Here is a 22,208-nt window from a genome sequence, read left to right on the forward strand (position 1 = left end):
GCAGGAGAGAGAGGGTATTTTTGCAGTCTTATGAAAGAGACCTAGCAATTCCACGTTACAGGCCGACACAAAACATTTGGAATTCAGTGATGTCTATCACCAGCAGTATGTGTCAGTAAAAGTGAAGATCAAAGGTTCTAGAAGAGGGGAAGGACAAAGTGAAGAGAAAATAATTGTGGGATAATGAATGGTATGAGGGCATTTTCGTGTTAACTTGAAACCACTTAGCATTTTTCCATGACGCCCAGGTATCTTTCTAAATGAACTTTGTAAAGTACAATTGGATAACCTTGAAATTTAAAGCTCCGTGATGAGATTTTGAATACTGATGGAGTTTGTTTAAGCACTGTGATATTTCCTCTCCTTTTCATTTCTATTTTTTCCTCCATGCAAAATAAAATTTATTTTCTGTACAGAGAAATCAATATTTTTACCATTTTTGTTTTTCAGCTATTCCAGTAAATTGCAATCAACATTAGTTACAGTCTTTAAAGAGATGTAGTAATAATTTGAACACAATAAAATAGAGATACAGATGAGAACTTTGGCAAAGTACCTTTGCTATTGACTAAAGCATTTGTCAGGGACTACAACTGTGTCTATATCATGCTAAAAACCTGATGAAGGGGGAAAAAGCATCAATAGGTTTCACCTTCTGTCTATACAAACCAAACAAATGGTTTAACTAATAGCTGTTGTTTTACGTGAATGGGTTTGGTTTGCCATTGTGAACTTTTTTCCATTTAGAAATGTATTTTAATTAACATTTGTATATGTAATACATACATATTTGGTAAAAGTATTGTACTGTTGTGTTCTTTTTAATAATTAATGGAACCTGACACCGAGAAGACTAGTGGTCCAAAACAATGAGTGAAGACCTAGTTACAGTATACATGAAACAATCCCTAGACACACATTTGTTTGTTGATAATATTTATATGTTTATATCTTCCCATTTTTCTCTTCTCTGAGCTAACATGCTTTCTTATTTGTGTGTTTTCCTTTTAGAAACTGCCAAGTTTTGGACCTTATCTGGAACAGCGCAAGAAAATCATAGCAGAAAACAAGATTAGACTGAAAGAACAAAATATAGCTTCTTCACCACATAAGAGAAACTGTTTTATCCCCAAAAGGCCTGTTCCTACCATCAAGGTAAAAATTATGCCAACTATATAAGTATGCCTACTTTACTGGTTAAATATACAAATATAGTTAAAATGTTTATTTACTGCTTAAATGTATCACTAATTTGGTGTTAGAAATATAATGAAAGTTTTAAAAACATCTGTCCATGGTGAAAACTGCATTTAAATTATAAAATAACCTTTTTTATTTGCATATTTTATACTTTTTAGAACACTGTCAAGCATGCATGTCATGGAAATTTTTATATACATTAAATGTGTCAGGAAATATTAAGATGAAATTCCTAGTTTTCTTATAGTCATTTAAAAATTATTTTAATCCATAATTAACTCCAAGATATCTTGTATTAGTCATGTAGTACAACTCAATTATCAATAAGCACATCAATATCAACGTGATCACTTGAAAGTTTTGGAAATCTTTCTCTGGTTTGGCCTCTGGAAAGCCTGGACATTTATTTGGGTCTCAGGAGATTATTTGCTGGTAATAACAAAAATTACACTAAGATGGAATTATGAGTATGTGTTACCTTTCTTGATTTTTTCCTTAAACTTTTCATTTTGACAGAAATGTAGATTCACATGTAGTTGTAAGAAATAATACAGAGAGGTCTTGTGTACCCTTTATCCAGTTTCACCTGTTTTGCATGTTGCAAAACTATAGTATGATATCACAACCAGCATATTGACACAGACGCAATCTACCAATCCTATTCAAGTTTTTCCGGTTTTACTTCTACATGTGTGTTGTATTTAGTTCTGTACAAGTTTGTCATGTATGTAGGTTCATGTATCCACCACCACAGTCAAGATACAAAACAGTCCCATCACCACCAGGATTCCTCAGGTACCCCTTTTGTAACCACGCCTTCTTTTTTTCTGTCCCCCTCAAGACAGTATTGTTTCCAAGCAGTCATAATGAGAAAAAAAGGGGGTGTTATTGGATGGCATTCTGTCTGAAATCATCATCACTAAAATGTAGTTTGCAGTTGCTGAAATTCATTCTTCTGTATTTGATGACACTCTACTCCTACATCTCCCTTTTCTGTTTGAAATATCAGCTGAAAAGCTTGCTTTTATGTACTCTCAAGTAGACCTCACTGAAATTCATCTTTAGTAGTCAACTGGAGATTGGAACCCTTAAAAATTCCTTCTACCTATGAAGAAAAAAAAAAAGTGTCTCATGCTAAAAACAGTGGTCCAGACTCAATGGTCCAAAATTTCAGCAATATGTGTAGTGGCTGACCACAAAGCGTGGCAGCGCTTCAATACCATCTTTCTAAATAAAATGAACATTTGGTACTTTTAACAGCATAAAAGCCCCAAATCATCTCTTGAGTTGTTCATGTTAAATTATTTTTGTGCCACTAAAAGTATGAACTGAACAAACTGAACAAACTGAACACGAATGGAATGCGAAGGCCAGAACCCTACAGCCCTTCATGAGCCTTTTTCGCCAATGTGTGGCTATGACTACTATGTGATTTGGAGATACAGTGTGTCAGGAATTGGTTCCTGCCCCTGGGTTCATGGTCTCGCAGACTTCGAGAATGAAGCCGCCGACCTTTGCCGTGAGCATTACAGCTCTTAAAGGTGGCAACGACCCAAAGAGTGAGCAGCAGCAAGATTTATTCTGAAGAGCGAAAGAACAAAGCTTCCGCAGCATGGGAGCGGACCCCAGCAGGTTGCCACTGCTAGCTGGGGTGACCAGCTTTTATTCCCTTACTGTCCCCTCCCATGTTCCGTTTTTGTCCTATCAGAGTGCCCTTTTTTCAATCCTCCCTGTGATTGGCTACTTTTAAGATCCTGCTGATTGGTGCGTTTTACAGAGCGCTGATTGGTGCATTTTACAGAGTGCTGATTGGTGCATTTTTACAGAGCACTGATTGGTGCATTTTACAGTCCTAGCTACAGAGTGCTGATTGGTGCATTTTACAATCCTCTTGTAAGAAAAGTTCTCCAAGTCCCCACTGGACCCAGGAAGTCCAGCTGGCTTCACCTCTCAATAGGAATTCTCCCAGCTTTCTCTCTCTTCTTAATCAATTTGAATTAAATGTAAGATCTCCATCTCTAGGCATCTTTTCCTTAGGTGTAAAAATTTCTAAAGGAAGATATTATTTATATTTGAAATAAAAGAAGTGCAATATGATTATGAAAGCATTTTTACCTTTTCTAGCCCTCAAATCTTTCAGAGATTATATATTAAATATTGATAACCTAGACAAAAAACAAAACAGAGCAAACAAAAAATCTACTGTGGTTGCATGAAAGCCTGTAGATCATTAATCAAAAAAAAATCAAAGTCAGAATTAAATAAACCAAAGAATTGTGAAGTCTTGGATGTAGATAAAGATTTCTGAAGTATCAGAGATAAGGCAGAGATAAGGCATCTTATTAAAAATAGTGCAAGTTTATGTTCCTCTCCTAAGTTGTCTTACTTTAGAGGTTATCCAGAGTGAAATGTCCTTGGTGTTACATGTTACATAAGCCTCAAGACATTGTAGATACCATCTTACCAGCATCTTAGACCTTGTCAGTGTCAACATCTTAATGGGCAGCTGTGGTAGATTTTCTCAATGTCTGGTGGGTTTTCCACTACCTTGGCCTTCTCCCCAGAATGTCCATACTCATTCCACCTGTTGTCATTTCTAGGCAGATGCTGTGCCCTGTCAAAAAACAAAATAGTAGCTGATAGTGGTGAGGTTTTGGGGGAAGCGAGCATTTTCAGTTTTTATAAATGCAGTTATCTCTTTAGAAAATTAGAGATTAAATTTGTTATAACAAATAACTGTATTATAAATATAAAACTTTGTGTATTTATATTTATATTATAAAACTGTGTGTGTATATGTATATATACACATATACATACACACACAGAAATTTTAATTTGTATAATCATCTCTAGCAAAGGCTCATTTTGTGATTTTTGCCCTTTGTTTGCTTAGGTGAGCCTTTTCTACCATAAGATTATATCAGTATTTACCCCATCTAGTTGTTTTAAAATTTTAATGTTTGTATTTTACTTCGATTTCTCTAAAATTTGTTTTGCTCTAAAATGTCATGTACAGTTATAACTTTATTTTTTTTCAAATAGACAGTTGTTCCAAGACCTCAATATTTGCATTTTAAAGGGATCCCTTTCATCTCTCAAATTATGATTCAGTGACAAAAATGTACCATAAATTGCATCATTTACTTTATATTCAAATTTTCAACCTCTCAAAATGTTCTAAAACTTTTCAAGGGCAAATCAAAAATGAATTAGACAAGGTTCTAATAAGGATGGTCAATATCTAGAAAAAAGTTTTATGCCGTAAGTAATTATTTGTCCAATAATAAACAATTTTTAAATCTTTATAAATGAAAACTTCTAATTAAATTCAAAATTCTGGGTTCTAAACTCCTTATTTAATTAATACCAAAACTTAAGATACCCCTTTTACACTTCTACAAAACAAAATTATTTCTTGTCCTGTAGCTTTGATCCTTTACTTTGAAATATGTTTAATATGATTTCTTTTCCTTCTGATATTAAACTCATGGAAGAGGTAGGGGAAGGTGGGCCTTGAGAAAATCGTTGAGTTCAGAGAGCAGCGTGTAGTCTCATATGATGGAAGCTGAAGAACAGGTTGGGGAAAGTAGAAAAGGATTGAAAGAACATGATGTTGGTGTCTGTATTCACCTCTCTGCTTCCTTCTCTCTGTATAATCTTCCTCTATGATAAATCTAAATGTTTCCTACACAATAGACTCAACTATTCTTCATCCCAGACATCTTTTCTATGCTTCAGACTTGTGTCACCGTATCTTGGGGTCACCTCCACCTGCATCGTCTGAACAAGGAACCCAATAGCCATCATACTTAGAACTAAACTGATTCCCATTCCTTCCAAACCTGCTCTTCCTCCTGAGTCCTCTGTCTCAATGAACCCCATCTTACCTAACTCAAAAAGCTGCAGTTCAGCCTGGATGTCATCTTATTACTCATCCTATTCACAAGCTAGTCAGCAATGACTATTGTTCTTATCTCTTACATCTCCCTCCTCTTACATTCTTTACATAACGCTGAGGCCTCAGTGTGTTGCTTACATATTCTTTCCTGGAATTCTAAAACATTCTATTAACTGTCCTGCTTTCTTTTGTCCTCCTTATCTAATCCATTCTCCAACTATTATGAAGGGTCTTTTAAAAATGTAGGACTGTTTGTTTTAGCCCTTGCTTAAAATTCCCCCATCGTAACTGTAGTCCTAATGTAAGCTCCTTAGCATAACCTTCAGACCCATCACATTTTAACTTTTCCTGGCCCAAGAAGCAGCTTCAATGGAATGATGAAAAGTAGAATCCAGGAGGTGATAATTTGAGGAATGAATTAAGACTGAGAAAGTAACAACAAAGTGTGCAGAATACACTTTCAGTAACTTGAGAAAGGTCAGTAGGAAAGGGATAAGAAGAGGAATGGAGTAGAGGAAAAGATTGTTTTGTTTATATGAGAATGATCCAGGCTTGCATATGCTTGCATATGTTTGGGAGAAAATAGCTGAAGCTGCCAGAAAGGGCATGATTAAGGAAACTACATCTTTGGCAAGCAGAGACGGAAAGGAGTCTAAACAATGTATTAAGATATCTTGCATAAGAGAAGAGACGTGTCATGAAGCTGAATTTGGACTTCCCAGTGTCATTTTAACAAGCAGACATATTTAAAGAAAGTGACCATAAAAATGTCTTCAGAAACTATTGCCCTCATTGAAATACAAAGCAAAGTTTGTAAAATTTTAGCAGATTATATTTATGGCGAAAGAATTTCCTGAATTAGGCATGGGACTACTCTGTCACACTGCCTAGGTTCAAACTACGGCATTGCCGTTTCATAGCTGCATGAACTTGCCTCAGCTAACTAATCTGTGAAATGGAAATAATAAAAGTATCTGCCTCATAGAGTTATAAATTAGATGATGTGTGAAGTACTTTTAGCATGGTGCCTGCACCAAATATGTCCTAAATAAATGTTACTATTAGCTATAATATTTGAAATGAACAGTTTGAAAGAAATCCACGTTAAGATGACTATTCATTTCCATTTTGTCCAATAAAATGAACTGAAGAATGAAAATAGAAATACATAAAGCTCTGGAGGCCAACAAAGTTGGAAGTTTTAAAGAAGCCTATGTATTTTTCAGGAAATCTTTATTGCATACCTACAATGAGATAAGCAATGCACTAGGAATTGAGCATCTGCAGGGCAATAAATAAAACATACACAGCTTCTGTCCTCATAAAGCATACAGAATATAGAAAGAGACAGATATTAAAGAATCACACTAACAAGATAAAATTATTTTTTGATATGAGCTACATAGAAAAAATACAAGATATATAGAATCTGTTTCATAGTGAGACCTAATTTAGATTGAAGGGGCCAATGAAAGCCTCCTTGAGGAAGTGACATTTAAGGAGCCCTGTAGACTAAGTAGAGATTAGAAGGGAGTGGGAACTGAGAATATTTCAGGTATGCCATAATGTGGTCCGGGATTTGGTAATTGGCTATGGTAATGGAAACAGAGATGAAACTAATAAAGTCTTGTTAATTCTTCCTCCAAGAGTCAGTGATTCTCATTATATTAGGCATAGGTATAGTAAAGAGCTGATAATAAGAAGACTAAGATGTCCAGCTTTTTTATGGTTCCACAGAGATAAAGAAAAATAAAACATAATGAGTTAAGGTTTTGATGTTAGTGTTTTAGGTTTGAGGGGGGTTTGGGGTGTAACATGAAAAACTTAGATTTGAGTGTATTGAAATTGATAAAGGAATTATGGGCCTATGCTGGAGGATATAAAGGAGAAAGAGCTGACATTTCCAACGCCCACTGTGTTCCAGACCCAAGATAGAAGCTGCACATGTATTTTCTTATTTCTTACTTAACCTAATACTCTATGAAGGAGTAGGGAGTTCTGGAGGAACAAATGTGAAGAAGTGATCAAAGAAACAGAAGGATAACCAAAATAAAATGATAGTGTGGAAGAAATCCAAAAAGGAAGTCTTAAGAATAGGAAAGTGGTCCACAAGGTCAGAAAGCACCGATTGTTTTACCAATACTTTGTATTGTTTCATTTGTCTTGCATATGCAATCAATGAAATTCCACCTCTAGTTGGCAACAGTTGTCAAATTCATCCATGTATGTTTCTTCATTTATCCAATAATCTTTAATGTACAACCACTATGTTCCAGTACTATAGCAGTCATTGGCACAATCCAGTAGTGAAAATCCCAGCTCTCATGGAGCTCACAGTTTAGTAGGGATAAACAGACAATGACAAATAAACAAATGAATACATAATATGTCAGATGGTGACAAGTGTAATGGAGAAAATAGAACAAGCTTAGGAGAATAAAAATTACTAGAGAGACTGGCCAGGGAACACCTGCCTGTTTAATGGCATATGGGCAAACACCTAAAAAAGTGAGGGAATGAATGATGTGGGTATCCAGGGGAAGAACACTCCATTCAGAATGAACAGAAAGTGCAAAGACCCGGAAATAGCAAAGTCCTTGGCAGGAAACCAGTAAGAATTTTAGAAAAGAAAACTGATATGATCTGGCTTGTGTTTGCAAAGGATCTTTCTGGCTGCAGTGTTGATACAGTTTGCTAGAGGGGCAAGGGCAGAAACGAGGAGACCGGTTAGAGGCTATTGTAACAATCCAGGCAAGGGATTGGCAGGAGGGAAAATATATACTGGATAATGTCAGAAGGCCTCAACTCCATTGTTTTAAATGAAAAGATATGTGTGAAAGTATTATACACAGCACAGCTCTATTCAAATTCTAGGAGCCACAGTTATTGTCATTTTTATACAAGTCCCTGCCCTTTTGCCCATTATTTCAGACCACATCTGGATGATGTGGCTGCATGATTTTTCAGTCCACGTTGATATTAACGGCACATTCCCTTTAAGAGTCATTTTCTCTCTGCACATGCATCAGACATTGCTTCTTGTCCTTCTATCGTGGTTGTTGTTGCTGTTTTTTAGCACACACCCAGGCATGCCATGTATTTGCTGCTACATGATTACTTCAGTGTTTTCCCTGGAGTGTTTCTTCTTCCTTGACATACCATTTTTCCTACTTCCCTTTTTCCTGGAGGACCTGGGTTATCTGTTTTCATGCTTAATATTTTCTCTGTCCACGCATCTGTTTATTTTAGCTTGTTCCTTCCCACCTCTCTGCTGGCCTCTTTATAGATTCCTCTGTTCGATAGTTTAAACTCCATGACACTGCTTTGTTTATCCTCTCAGCTTCCACAGTACATTATTCCCCATCTGCTGTAGAAAGAACCCCAGTGTCCCACAAAGTTAACTAAGCCCCTCTTGTCTGAACAAGTTTTTCAGTCATGCATTCAAGTTTCTGATCTACCCCATCTTCCCTGGTTAGGAATGCAACAATAATATTTCTAAGCACGCTATGCTCAGTAGAACTCATCTTTTGTTCTTTCTTCCTTTCAAATGCCTTAATGACTTAATGGTCTATTTCTTCAGAGGTAGGCAGTTTCAATATCAGTCAATCAGCAAGTATGTATTTAGTATTTGCTATGTGACCAGCAGTGTGCTAAGGACTGCAGGAGATTCAAAAAAACAGACACGGCATGGTCCAAGGCTCAGGGATGTTTGCAATCTCGATGGAGATGTAGTGCTAACATATATTTATTATGCACTTGCTGCAATCCAGAAATTGTGCTGGAAACTAGGAATACAACGTGAATTTTAAAAAGAAAGACGTCTATCCTTATGGAGCTCATAGTCTAGCAAGGGAGAAAGACACATGTTAAAAATTATTTACAGTTCAATCAAATATGTACAAAATGCTCTGGGAAAACAGAGGAGTGAAAGGGATTAGTTCTGCCTCGGGTAATTGTGGAAAGCTTCACAGAGATGGTGATATTTAAAATGGAGTTTAATAAATTAGTGTTAATTAAGCAGAGAATTAATAATAAAAGCTAATATTTATTGAGTACTTATGAGGTTTCAAGCATCGCTACGTGCTTGCGAATTAGCTCATTTAATCCTCACAATAACCCTCTGTGCTATTATGGAGTAAGCAGTTGATAAACAGAGAGGTTAAATAACTTTCCTAAGGTCACACAGCTGGGAAGATATCAAAGCCAAGATTTGATTCCAAAGGGTAGCTCTAAAACTTGGGCCCTTAAGCACTGTCCTCTGCTGTCTCTCATAAAACATAGAAATAAGAAAGAAAAGGAAGGTGGCATTTCAAGCAAATCAGTATGTTTGCAAAGCACAGTATTCAAACATACTTGTAATAACATGCAGCCATGGGACCTTAAATCCAATACACAATCCCTGGATCAAGCAGATAGTGACATCAAAATGGTAAACTCATTCTTTTGTTAAATTGGAATTCATAGAAAGCACAGAACTGAGAAGCAATAATGAGGAAAATAAGTGGGTTTTATAAATCAGTATTAATAACAGAATATAAAAAAACAGTGGGGTCAACTGATTAAACTGCTATGAATTTCATCTGAACATCAAGCATGGTTATGCCCAGTGTTATCCAGGGACTAGAGAGTCCTTGAGAACCAGAAATCTTTTCTAGACAACGTACATCCTGATTCTCCTAGCCCCTTGAAAGTAAAAAAACAAAAACAAAAACAAACAAAAAAATGGCCTCAGAGGCCCTCCGTCCTACCCCTGGGAATAATCTGGGGCCCTGGGGACAGCCTGGCATCTGCATGATTTCCTTTGTATCAACACCACATCTCCATTTCCAATGCATAATAGCATAGCATTTACCATGCATATGGCCCATATTATGAAGCTACCAATTCCATAAGGGAAACAGAAAGAAAAAGATTCTGAGGAAGAAGAGGGTATCAAAAGAAGTACTGGAAGGCTGATGGGAAAGAATGAGATAGAAGAAGAAAAAGAAACCTGGCCTCCTGCAACGAGTATAAAGATTTCCTTCTAAAAGATGAACAAGGACCTTCTGAAGAAGCTCCTGACATATTCTACAGGTTCACCTGTGCTAGAGAAAAGAAACCAGACAATGCCTCCTACAGGAGGCAGTTTCGTTTCCTCGCTGAGAGAACTGAAGTGACAGTGTGCACATTTGGCCCAGTTAAATGAGAAACGTGCTTTATTCCCAGGCAGCATATAACAGAGACTTGAGAGTCTGCCAAGACTTATAAGTCCCCCGAATGCTTTCCACTTCTGTTGATATATATGAGAATGAATTCTCATTCTCTTTATGAAGCCGGGAATGTATCTCTAACGTCTTTGAATTTCTGGGTAGGAAAATGAATGGTTTAGGGGCATTAGTGATGTTTTCATCTCTTCTTCCTGCTGCTTCTAGTAAGAGATGGACTGCATCTCATAAGACTGGCAAGACAGTGTTGGCAGGACACCAGTCAGCCTGATCGAGTGCTTTATTATTTCAATTGAATTGTGAAAGGAGAGAGAAGAGTACTCAGATAAAACTGCAAGACCATATTAGATACCATGGAGCATAAACAGGAGGGAACAGAAAGAAAAATAGTGGAGGCCTTGCCCAGCAATTTCCAAAAGATACCAGAGAAATGGGCTTGGAACAAGGTTAATATTCTCACTTGTCCCTGTACCAACAAATAGAAGATGAAAATTATCAAACTGAACTTTAAAAACTGAAGAGAATTTGGTAAAATAATCCCTTAAGTCTTATGGGGATTTGTAGAAATGTGATTCCTGACCAGATTTTGGCATGGAAAGGTGTATCTTGTTTGGAATACATAGGTCCGATGGAAGGGCTACCGGAGAAGCAGTATCTATCAAAAAATTATACACATGCATGGAAATCTACAAACCTGAGAGTGGAGTATGGAGGAAGCAGCTGCAGGAGAGTGAAATGAAAGAAAAACAAATGTTACCCTGGGACTGCATCAGAGACCTTGTAACCAGATGGTTAATAGGGACAGGCAAGACAGAGGAGCGATGAAAACCTTTGCAAACTTTAGATGGAAATCCCACTCCACTAAAGGCAAAACATCGGAAAAATTATTGAATTGCCTTGTTGGAAATTTAATCTCACAAAAGAGAGAGAAGTAATGAGAGGACTTGCTGCTTTGGCTTATTTCTGGCTAAAAAAGCCTGTTTGAAGAAAATGGCAGCTAAAGGAATGTTGAAGGAAAGTAACCATTCCAGGTTAACTTAGAGTTTATTAGGCCAACGAAAGGAAGTCTGAGCTTAGAAATGCAAGTATCCCACCTTTAGTAAACCTAATTTCAGGAAGTTCAGAGAAAACAATAGATATTATCTTATAGTCAGCAACTCTAACCTGAAGATGGATCAGGAAAAATGAGAAGCCGACAGGTACAAATTTGATTATATAATCGCTAAGTTTCCTAAGAAGTAAGAAAAAGGTTATGCATTTAGATAACTCAGTGTTTGGTGCTCATATGAGAAAAGACAGATCCATTACCAGTGATGAAATAAAAGGGTGGCATCAAGATTTAAGGACAGGTCAGAAGTGCTAAAGCTTCAAATGATCTGAGTTTGGAGAAAATATTAGGAAAAACAGAAACATATTTTGTCTATTAATACTCACTACTTAGAGCAGGTGGTACACTGTTAAATTATAATTAGAGAGAACTGTTTCACTCCTATTATCTTTCTAAAATCCCATAAAGAATGTTATCAGAACTGAAAAGAGTAGAGAAAATATATTTAAGAGTTAAAAGCTAAGATACCTAAGGATATTGTAAAAACACACTTACCTTCATTAAATGAATTTAAATCCAAAGTGTCTTGCAAGACATTACCACTTTAAAGCCTGAGCTCATCCCAGATAGAAAAAATACAGTGATCAGGGCCACAGATAGGTACTGAACCAACTTTGCTCCCAGCCAATCCTTACTCATCTGACTCTCTCACTAATAATCTCCCTCTCACCCAACCCTCTCTCACTACTTTGGTTCCAAGAGTCTCACTTGCCTCTATTCCATCTCTTGATTTACTTGCTTCTCTCACCCTCGCTGGCCAATCTAATACTTCATTTTCTGGATCATACTTTGTCTCTGCCCTCTGCTCTCAGCATATTCAAGCTGAGTCCTTAGTTATTAGAGTTCTACCAAATTTAAACTTAAGATGTCCTTTTCTTACTGTACAGTACCCCTGTCTGCCTTCTGCTCAGAGAGCATATGTAGAATATCCAGAATAAAGAGCCTGCTATATTTTTAAGTACTTTTGTAAGAGATCACTATACCACACTGCTGAAAAATAAATGTTGCTCCAGGTTCTTTACCAAAGAAAAAGGTGGATGTTGTAGGGGAAGTAGGGAAAAGATGGAAACAAATCAGAAAGATTGAGATATAACCCCAAAGGAATCCTACAAAGGTCATTCAGCTTTTGACTTGGGAGCATTACTAAAGGAAGAAGTTAAAAATCAGCATAAATTCAGTAAGAGCAAACCAAATTATCTCATTTTCTGTTTTGAAAGATGTATTAGGCAAGAAGTGAATATACCATAAAAAGATAGGACATTGGTAATGGTACAGATAAGGAAATAGTTACATGATTAAATAGCTACATCCAAATAATTTAAATATTGAATGTTTTTAGGTTAGAAGTCATAGTGACTGCCCACAGCATGCTCTCCTGGGTCCTGGTTTTTGAAGGACACTTACTTGCAGAAATTGTACAAAGTGCAGACAGTCCTGACCTACAATGGTTTATCTTATGATTTTTTTTTTACTTTACAATGGTTCATCTTATGAACTCACAATGGTTCATCTTATGATTTTTCTTTTTACTTTACAATAGTGTGACTTACAATGGTTCATCTTATGACTTTTTTTTTTACTTTAAGATAGGGCGAGAGCCACAGGCATGCAGTAGAAGTGATATGATACATGCTAATCAAATGTGAAGACTTGAAGCTAGAAAGAACAGCTAACATGCTAGATAATCACAGTTTGAAAATACTTCCATCAGCTATTAAAAATAGGCCAAAACTAATAAATTAATATTAGTCATAATAAATTCAGAATGAAACATCAGGGATGGAATCAGGGCTGTCTAGTTCCTCACTCTTTGGCCTTAAACTTTATATCAAACAGAAACATTGACTGGTCTATTAAAAAAAAAAAAAAAAAAAACTTGGCCAGGCACTGTGGCTCACGCCTGTAATGCCAGCACTTTGGAAGGCCAAGGTGGGTGGACACAAGGTCAAGAGTTTGAGACCTGCCTGGCCAATATGGTGAAACCCGGCTCTACTAAAAATACAAAAATTAGCCAGGCATGGTGGCGGGCTCCTGTAGCCCCAGCTGGTTGGGAGGCTGAGGGAGGAGAATCGCTTGAACCCAGGAGGCAGAGCTTGCAGTGAGCTGAGATCGCACCACTGCACTCCAGCCTGGGCAACAGAGCGAGACTCTGTCTCAAACAAAACAAAACAAAACAACAACAACTTTTAATTATCTCGAACAAGTAATAAATTGATAATAATGGGATCTTCGAATTCTGTAGTACTTTGCAACATCAATTCCTTGAACACCTACATTAAAATTAAATGTTATCATCTATAATTTAAAAGATTTAACATTGCTTCCTCCACATACATATCTACATATAAACATTCCACTAACCAGGGATGGCTACACCATACTGCTGAATCTTTGTACATCCAAATGGGTGTAATAATGAATTGAAATAATGAATATGGGTTCCCTGATCTCCACAGATGTGTGTACAAGAGGGACTGGAGACTAGCCGTATGTGACTTACTGATTTTATGCATCTTTCAGCCAACTCCACATTCCAGGACATCTACTTAAGGGTATTCATAAGCTGGTAGTAGTACCTGGAGGCTTTGGGATTAAAACAAATGTCCACATTCTTAGCCACATGGAATATTTTTTTTTGCTACTCTTTCCCAGAATGATTTAAAATAGTTGTCATTCTTTTATCCTCTTCCAGATGAAGAAATACATATAATTTTCTTAAAAAATTGTAATTAATAAGGGATGAATTGTTAACACCATGTGCTAATAACTTCTAGAGGCTCCACATTGGTTTCACATTAAACAATGATATTTTAATAAATGACAAAAGCAAATCTCCAGTATAGAGGAAAAGGCATATTTAATGTACACAGAATGTGGACTTGCTCCACATAAAATTTCTAAGGCATATACAACGTTTCTTTTGAATAAGGCTTATACACTTGCTGACTGCCTAGAGAGTTTCCTGTGTTATCATCATTTGAATATTTATTGATGATTTTAGTCATCATGATCTGATTCAGTGAAACAACTCTTTGGGTTGATTTATTTACTAGGTTTAATTATTTTCTATCACTTATAAATGGCCTTTTACAGCCAGATAGTGACCTCTTGAATTTATTCTTTTAAAATAGTACTGGGAAATATTACACATATCCAGATACTTTGACTATGATTATCTTGTATTTAAAATACTCGTATCAATAAAAATGTTCAGTAAAATAGCTATTACTTCATCCCACTATGTGCCTACTACCATATTATATGTTTAGTGTATAGATATATAAAATTTATATTTATTTTAACAAATATTTGAGTACCCATGTGTTTCAATGATCTCCAGAAACAGGATACACCACATGAGATACACAGATGAATTAAAGCTTACTAAGAGACAACAACATAGGAAGCTAAATGTAGAAAATATCCATAACATGAATTAGAATGTGCTAAATAGAGACTAACAAATGAGTCAGTATAGCAGAGTGCTGATGATCGTGGTATTTAAAGTCAGGCAACACTGGTTCTCAATCCCTGCTTCATCATTTACTTAGTTGTATACTTTAAATCTCAGTCACATCATCAACTATTAAATGCATGAGGTTTAAGTGAGAAAATGTGTAAAACATATGGCACTGGCCTGAAATATATTAAGGACTCAAAAGATATCTGTTGTCATTAGTTCAACATAATAGATATAATACCATAGGCCATCAAAAAAATTTTTAAGAAAGTGGATATGAAGGAGAGAGGGCAAGGAAGGGAGGAAAAGGGGAAAAGGTGAGAAAGAAGAGAGAGAAAGAGGAAGAAAGAGAGATCACATCCTCACATTTGGTTAGGAAAGAAGAAGAAAGAATTAAGGAAATCTTCATGAAGTAGTGGCATTCGAGATGTCTTTGAAGGATGCTTGAGATTTTGCAAAGTGGAGTTAGGAATGAAAGGTATTTTAGACAGAGGATTTAACCTAATGTTAGACCTCAGATGGGTCAGTTGAAAAGTGTGTCCTCCAGTGTAGCTGAAGTGCATGGTGTTTGAAACTGAGAAATAAGATTAAAAAAAGACATGTTTGCAGAAAGCCTTAAATGCCAGCATGGTAAGCCTGTGCCTAATTCAACAGATTTTTGAATAAGGTAGTGAGAAATTTAGTCTGTGTCTTACATCCTAGATTAAGATGGCAGCATTGCACAGGGTAGAGTGGGAAAGGAAGAATGTGAGGATGAAACTTATCAAGTAGTCTCTTACAATTGCATTAAAAATAATGAGAAATTCATTAATAACGTTTAAAGATGGCAGTAAACATGGAAAGGATTCAAAAGATATTGCACATCCGGAACCCAGACTTGGCAACAGATAGGAGATATTGGAGCAAGTTATGTAGTGAAATATAACTATGAAATTCAAAGACTCCATGATTGGAAAAATCCTAATTCTATTCACAAAACTAAAGAAATACAAAAGAAGACCCACTTCGTGTTGTTGATGATAAGTTCAGTGAGTAGCGAATTTGAAGTACCAATCTCTAATGACAGTGCTCATTATGCAGCTGATAAATGTAGATCTTGAGTTTATGGGAGCATTTCAAAATGGAAATATTGATTTGGATGTCAAGTGCCCACCTACAAACAGACTGCAGTGTAGTTGAAATTATAACTTCAACGCATTATAAAGAAAATAGGGAAGATAATATTGGAAGTTTTCTAGCATCTTATCACTTGAGAGATACACAAAGGAACTGTATAAAAATGTAAACTTTGTCTCAGTTTGAAATTCCATGATATTGAGTATATTATAATTTAGAGGTCAAATAGAAAAAAAAAAGTAGAGTAAGCAAGATTATAAAAAGAGCAGAAAATGCAATACCAAAGAGAATATGGAAAGATGCTTTTAAGTAAGAGTCAAACCTCCTTGAACATGGACCTTGAATTCAAACAAGATTCTCATGTTAATAGTTAAAAACAAAAGCAAAAATCTTGACAGCATGCTAATTTGACATTGCTACATTCTTTTGTTTTGTTTTATGAAGCAAAATGTTTCTTATTGTTGATGAAACATAGTCTGTGCTTCACATATTAAGCACACTCCCAATTAGTATGAAGAACAAAGCAATGTGTAATCACATGAAAGATCTTCAATGGTGAATGAAGAAAATTCTAGTTCTTTAAAAGTAAAAGAGCATCTGACTTAATTATTGGATCAACCTAATCAATTAACATAAATTAGAATTTTTAAATAATGTTACATACTCCTCAAGACATGACAGGTGAGTATTCTATCACAGCACTTTTTAAATTAAAATCTAAAATCCTCATACAGTGAAATAAATGCATAACATTCACACTCGTATTCTCTTCATTATGAGCAATCTAAACTTTTCTAGCATAGTGTATTACCCTTTGTCACTTTGCATTACTTTTGGTCCTTCAAGGTCCAAAAATGAGAAAAAGTAAGCCATAACAACTCAAACAGGTGTCATTTATTCTTTCTGTCCACAGAAATGCTGTTTTCCATTATCCAGTCAAAAACCTATTGAATGCAGTTAATTAGGTCTCATATTTCTAAGCTAGGCATGCATATTGCCCATCTTTCAGAAGACAAACATCTAAGCTAAAAAAAAAAAAAAAAAAAAAAAAAAAGCTTATCTGTGAGAATTATGCTATCCAAAGTCTCCCAAGTTAATATAATGCAACATTGTATAAAAACAGGAAAATGCTGAGTGATATTAATTATTACATGAAAATGTTTCAAAATGAGCTTTCTAAGTAATTCAGTGGCTATTTTTAGGATGTAATAGGAAAAGCACTGCAGTACCTTGGAACATTTGGTGAACTGAGCAACGTAGAGCAAGTTGTGGCTATGATCGATGAAGAAATGTGTATCAACTGTGGTAAATGCTACATGACCTGTAATGATTCCGGCTACCAGGTAAGACTCCTGCTGGAATTAGAATGCTATGAGACATGTTTCTTCTGGTTTTTGTAGCAGAAAGCATTTTCTGTTGCTAAGTGTGAAATTTAAACCGGTGATGCCAAATATTGCTCTTCTGCAACAGTACATCTTTCTGTCCTGTCACCCTTGTAATATGGTCTTTTTTTAAAAGGAAACTTGTAACTTTTACTAACTATGCCAGCATTTAATGCACATAATTATTTTTATACCATTTCATCATCCACAACATTAGAGAGAAAAATCCAACTGAAAAGAGAAATGCACACAAAATTAGGAATACTAGGAAAACATTATGTTTTAATACAGAGGAAAGGGAAAAGAACTACCATTTATGGCCATTACTCTGAAAGGCTATGATTCCTTCTGCCAAAAGAGAGTTCTCTTCCATTCAGTATTGATTAGGCTTTTACTACAGTCAGAAAGAAGCACTTTCCCACCAATGAGTTGTATAGGTTGGTCCCAGGAATTCCTCTGAAGCTGGAAAAGCCTAAGAGATGTATTCTTCCCTCATGAAGTGAGTCATAGCTACTTTCCAGCTCCTCAGTCCTCAGCAGAGCGTCTACCATGCAGGAAAAAAAAAAAAAAAAAAGAAAGAAAGAAAAGAAAAAGAAAAAGAAAGAAAAATTGGGGATTTGACTCCTTCTAGTGGGCTATTCTGTTGAAAACACATTCTGTGAATTTCTCTTTGGCTTATAATTTGCTTCTTCATTTACTTCCTATATATTTATAACCTGCTATTTTTTAAAGAGTTTGGCACAACTATGACTTTTAACTGGTTGAATTTTAGAAATGAATGAAAAATGATCATAACAATACTTTTAAACATAAGTTTCTTCTCAAAAGCCTGATTTATTGTGAAAGTGAAAGAATTTCTTAAGATATGGAGTTTGGAGAAAGCAAATTTTAAAGTTTTGGAAAACGACTAAACTATTAAAAATTACTAAAAACTGTACAATATTATTTTCATTATATTTTTCAAGCTATAAGTAAAAAAAGATCTTTTTAAGAAATGACCAATGGAATGTTCTAAATTCATAATAAAATATCCCCATTTTTAAAAAGAGAAGTTTATGTACCTTATTCAACCTAGGGGCAGATCCCATACTGCTCATGGTGGGATTTTGCATATTCTTACGACAGACATATTTTAATTTAAAAAAAACTATTAATTTTTCTTCCTAGTTTCACAGTTCTACACCAAATTTTTACTCATCACTTTTTTTCTAGCTAAAAGCTGTCTTAACAGTTATTTTTATAAAGTGCTAGCCATATCACGTTTACTTTCATGTCATCTTTCCAATTAACCAATCAGAGATCAATCAGGAAGTCCTGTAAGTATCAGAGCATCAGCTCTCTAATATCTTAAATCTTAGAACTTATGGCTCCCACCGTGGAATTCTAGACTTGGAACAACTTTAGAAAAATCTTCTTAGTAATGAGAAAGAAAATCACAAGTATGCATTTTAAAAGACTTAGAAAGTTCTTTGATTCTTTTGTCTCAGAAGATAAAAATAGAAAACCAAAATTTTTAATTGAACATAAAGTTTTATATCTTTGCAGATTTTCAAAGTGTATTTCTAAGCATTAGTCTTAAATTTTATCAGTTACTGCATTGAGTTTCCATTTATATAAAAGGGTACATAAGGAAGATAAATTGTTTTTACTCATCCAAACAGCACCTTAAAATGTTGTTTTACAAAACATAGCACCAATTTGTGTGGACAAATATTCTCATGACTTGCTATAGCTATAGTTCTTGTTCAAATATATGTTTATTTCCTTAAAGATCAGACTTTTAAAAAATATTAAGCAACTATCATGATTTACTCTGAAAATATTATTTTCATTTATATGTGCATAAAAGAGGAAAAAATATAGTTGCATGTGGCTTCATTTGGAGGAGGGAATTTTTTAAACAACTATATATATACACACACATATATAATTGAATAATAACATTGGTATGAGACAGGAAAAAAATCAAAATAATGCAATTCCTTGAAAATGTAAGATTTGTAGACCTGGCCTCAAGGGGTACTGTCGGGGTAGAGAGACACTTAATGTCCCTTATAATTTCCTCAGCCCCGACTTAGTCACTTCAAAGTAGTACACAGTCTGAGTAAAAGTCTTGTATTTTTTTTTGCAAGTGAGACTGCCAGGCAAGTTTCCTAAATCCCCTCTGACACCATGATCCACCCCTACATAGCTGCCCTGAAATCCCTCCTAGATAGAAATCCTGTAACTTCCGCTGAGGTCTTACATGTCATTTTTCATTATTGAAATGTTTCTCTTTAATGGGAAAATAATCATCATATCTTTTTTTAAAAAAAAAAACTCAATCCTGAATTTCACACTAGGTATTTTTAATTGCTTATTCTACATTGCTTCATGGAAAGAAAAAGAGAGGAAGGGAGGGAGGAAGGGAGGGAGGGAATAGAGGAAGACGGGGGAAGGAAAATTGTAAAATTTCTCAAAATCCTAAGCCATTTCAGAGCTGGAGGCCTGGCTGTGGTAATCTGGGCTCAGTAGTGTCAGGGCCAAGACTGGACACCAGTTTTCCTGGCTCTCCATTCAGTGTTTTTTCCCCTTCATAGTGGACAATGACTAGAATCAGCTTGGAAATCTTCAAAACTCAAAGCTGACTGTTAAGCTAATTTTTTTCTTCTGCTTTCTTCTAAAAACTACATGCATTATTTGAAATCCAAACAAATGTATTCATTGCCTCAGAATCTGACAGTAACACTTTTCCACTGTCAAGAACAAAGAGTGTGAAGAGGAAAAGGAGGACGAGTAAAAGTCCCCCAAAATCCACAGGTAGAAGACACCCCATCCTGGTAGAACTGGAAAGACCCGAACTCTGCTCAGAACAAAGAAAACTAGAGAGTGTCTATGTTATGACATATTTTCCTCACACAATGAAGAAAAATACCCCTAAGGAATTTTAAACATTGTGTTTTTAATTTAAAAGGATTTCTTTTCTTGCTCTTTTTTTCCTCCTCTGTCAGCTCAACTGTTGCTATAGTTGCACCATAGAGCTGGACGTAGTTGTCTCATAGTGCGGCTCTTCTGCAGCAGAGAAAAATGTTGAGCTAAAATGGGGACATTCTTGACCTTTGTGGTCAGTGCCATCAATACCCTCTATTTCTGTTTGCAGGCTATACAGTTTGATCCAGAAACCCACCTGCCCACCATAACCGACACTTGTACAGGCTGTACTCTGTGTCTCAGTGTCTGCCCTATTGTCGACTGCATCAAAATGGTTTCCAGGACAACACCTTATGAACCAAAGAGAGGCGTACCCTTATCTGTGAATCCAGTGTGTTAAGGTGATTTGTGTAACAGTTGCTGTGAACTTTCATGTCACCTACATATGCTGATCTTTTAAAATCATGATCCTTGTGTTCAGCTCTTTCCAAATTAAAACAAATATATATTTTCTAAATAAAAATATGTAATTTCAGAATACATTTGTAATTGTAAAAAATGTCTCATGTCAATGACCATTCAGTTAATGGTCATAAAATAGAATAATTCTTTTCTGAGGACAGTAGTTAAATAACTGTGTGGCAGTTAATTGGATGTTCACCGCCAGTTGTCTTATGTGAAAAATTAACTTTTTTGTGGCAATTAGTGTGACAATTTCCAAATTGCCCTATGCTGTGCTCCATATTTGATTTATAATTGTAAGTGAAATTAAGCATTCTGAAACGAAGTACTCTTTAACATACAAGAAAATGTATCCAAGGAAACATTTTGTCATTAAAAATTACCTTTAATTTTAATGCTGTTTCTAAGAAAATGTAATTAGCTGCATAAAGTACAAATGAAGAAAGTCAAAAAATTATTTGCTATGACAGGAAAAGAAAGCCTAAAATTGACTTTGTAGAACTTTATTAAGTAAAATCCCCTTCGCTGAAATTGCTACTTTTTGGTGTTGGATAGAGGATAGTGAGAATATTTACTAACTAAATACCATTCACTACTCATGAGTGAGATGGGTGTCCAAACTCATCCCCTTTTAATGGCATTTCTCTTTAAAATATGTTCCTAACAAAATGAGATGATAGGATAGAGCCTGGTTACCACTCTTTTGCTGTGCACATACCTGCTCTGACTGGTTTTAATAGTCACCTTCATGATTATAGCAACTAATGTTTGAACAAAGCCCAAAGTATGCAATGCTTCATTATTCAAGAATGAAAAATATAATGTTGATAATATATATTAAATGTGCCAAATCAGTTTGACTACTCTCTGTTTTAGTGTTTATTTTTAAAAGAAATATATTTTTTGTTATTATTAGATAATATTTTTGTATTTCTCTATTTTCATAATCAGTAAATAGTGTCATATAAATTCATTTATCTCCTCTTCATGGCATCTTCAATATGAATCTATAAGTAGTAAATCAGAAAGTAGCAATCTATGGCTTATTTCTATAACAAATTCAAGAGCTAGAAAAATAAACTGTTTGATTATGCACTTTTAGAAATGCATATTTGCCACAAAACCTGTATGACTGAATAATATCAAATAAAATATCATAAATCATTTTAAATATGGCCTTTTGCTGACTCATTTGCAAATATAATTTCATATAAACCATTTAGATTTTGAAATAGAGCAGTTTTTGGTTAGTCCTATAGAGCATTCCATCCAGATATAAAACTCATGTTAGTTTAAGTAAAATGAGAGTGATGATAGTGCAGTTACTCAAATGTTTCACTTCCTGTCCTTCTTACCCATCTTTACCTACTGAATTAGATTCTATTCTGCCAAAAGGCATCTTTTACTGGGAACAGGCCAGGATTCTTGCAATGGCCCATGGGCAGGGACAAATGGAAAGTGGCAG

At 35.3% G+C, this 22,208-nt stretch overlaps 1 protein-coding gene across 4 annotated transcripts in view; it reads left to right on the top strand.

The window, feature by feature from the left end:
- DPYD (dihydropyrimidine dehydrogenase) overlaps positions 1 to 21,914 on the top strand; it is an 844,474-nt gene extending 822,560 nt beyond the window's left edge. For all 4 annotated transcript variants that reach the window (XM_054437947.2, XM_063652706.1, XM_063652704.1 and 1 more), the window contains 3 exons: positions 1,012 to 1,155; positions 17,192 to 17,332; positions 20,511 to 21,914. In XM_054437947.2, the coding sequence (XP_054293922.1) occupies positions 1,012 to 1,155; positions 17,192 to 17,332; positions 20,511 to 20,681 (456 nt within the window). In that variant the 3' untranslated portion in view covers positions 20,682 to 21,914. The remainder of the gene's footprint in view (positions 1 to 1,011; positions 1,156 to 17,191; positions 17,333 to 20,510) is intronic.
- Positions 21,915 to 22,208: the final 294 nt, after the last annotated feature.

The sequence above is a fragment of the Pongo pygmaeus genome, chromosome 1, assembly GCF_028885625.2.
Source record: "Pongo pygmaeus isolate AG05252 chromosome 1, NHGRI_mPonPyg2-v2.0_pri, whole genome shotgun sequence".
Taxonomy (NCBI): Eukaryota; Metazoa; Chordata; class Mammalia; order Primates; family Hominidae; genus Pongo; species Pongo pygmaeus.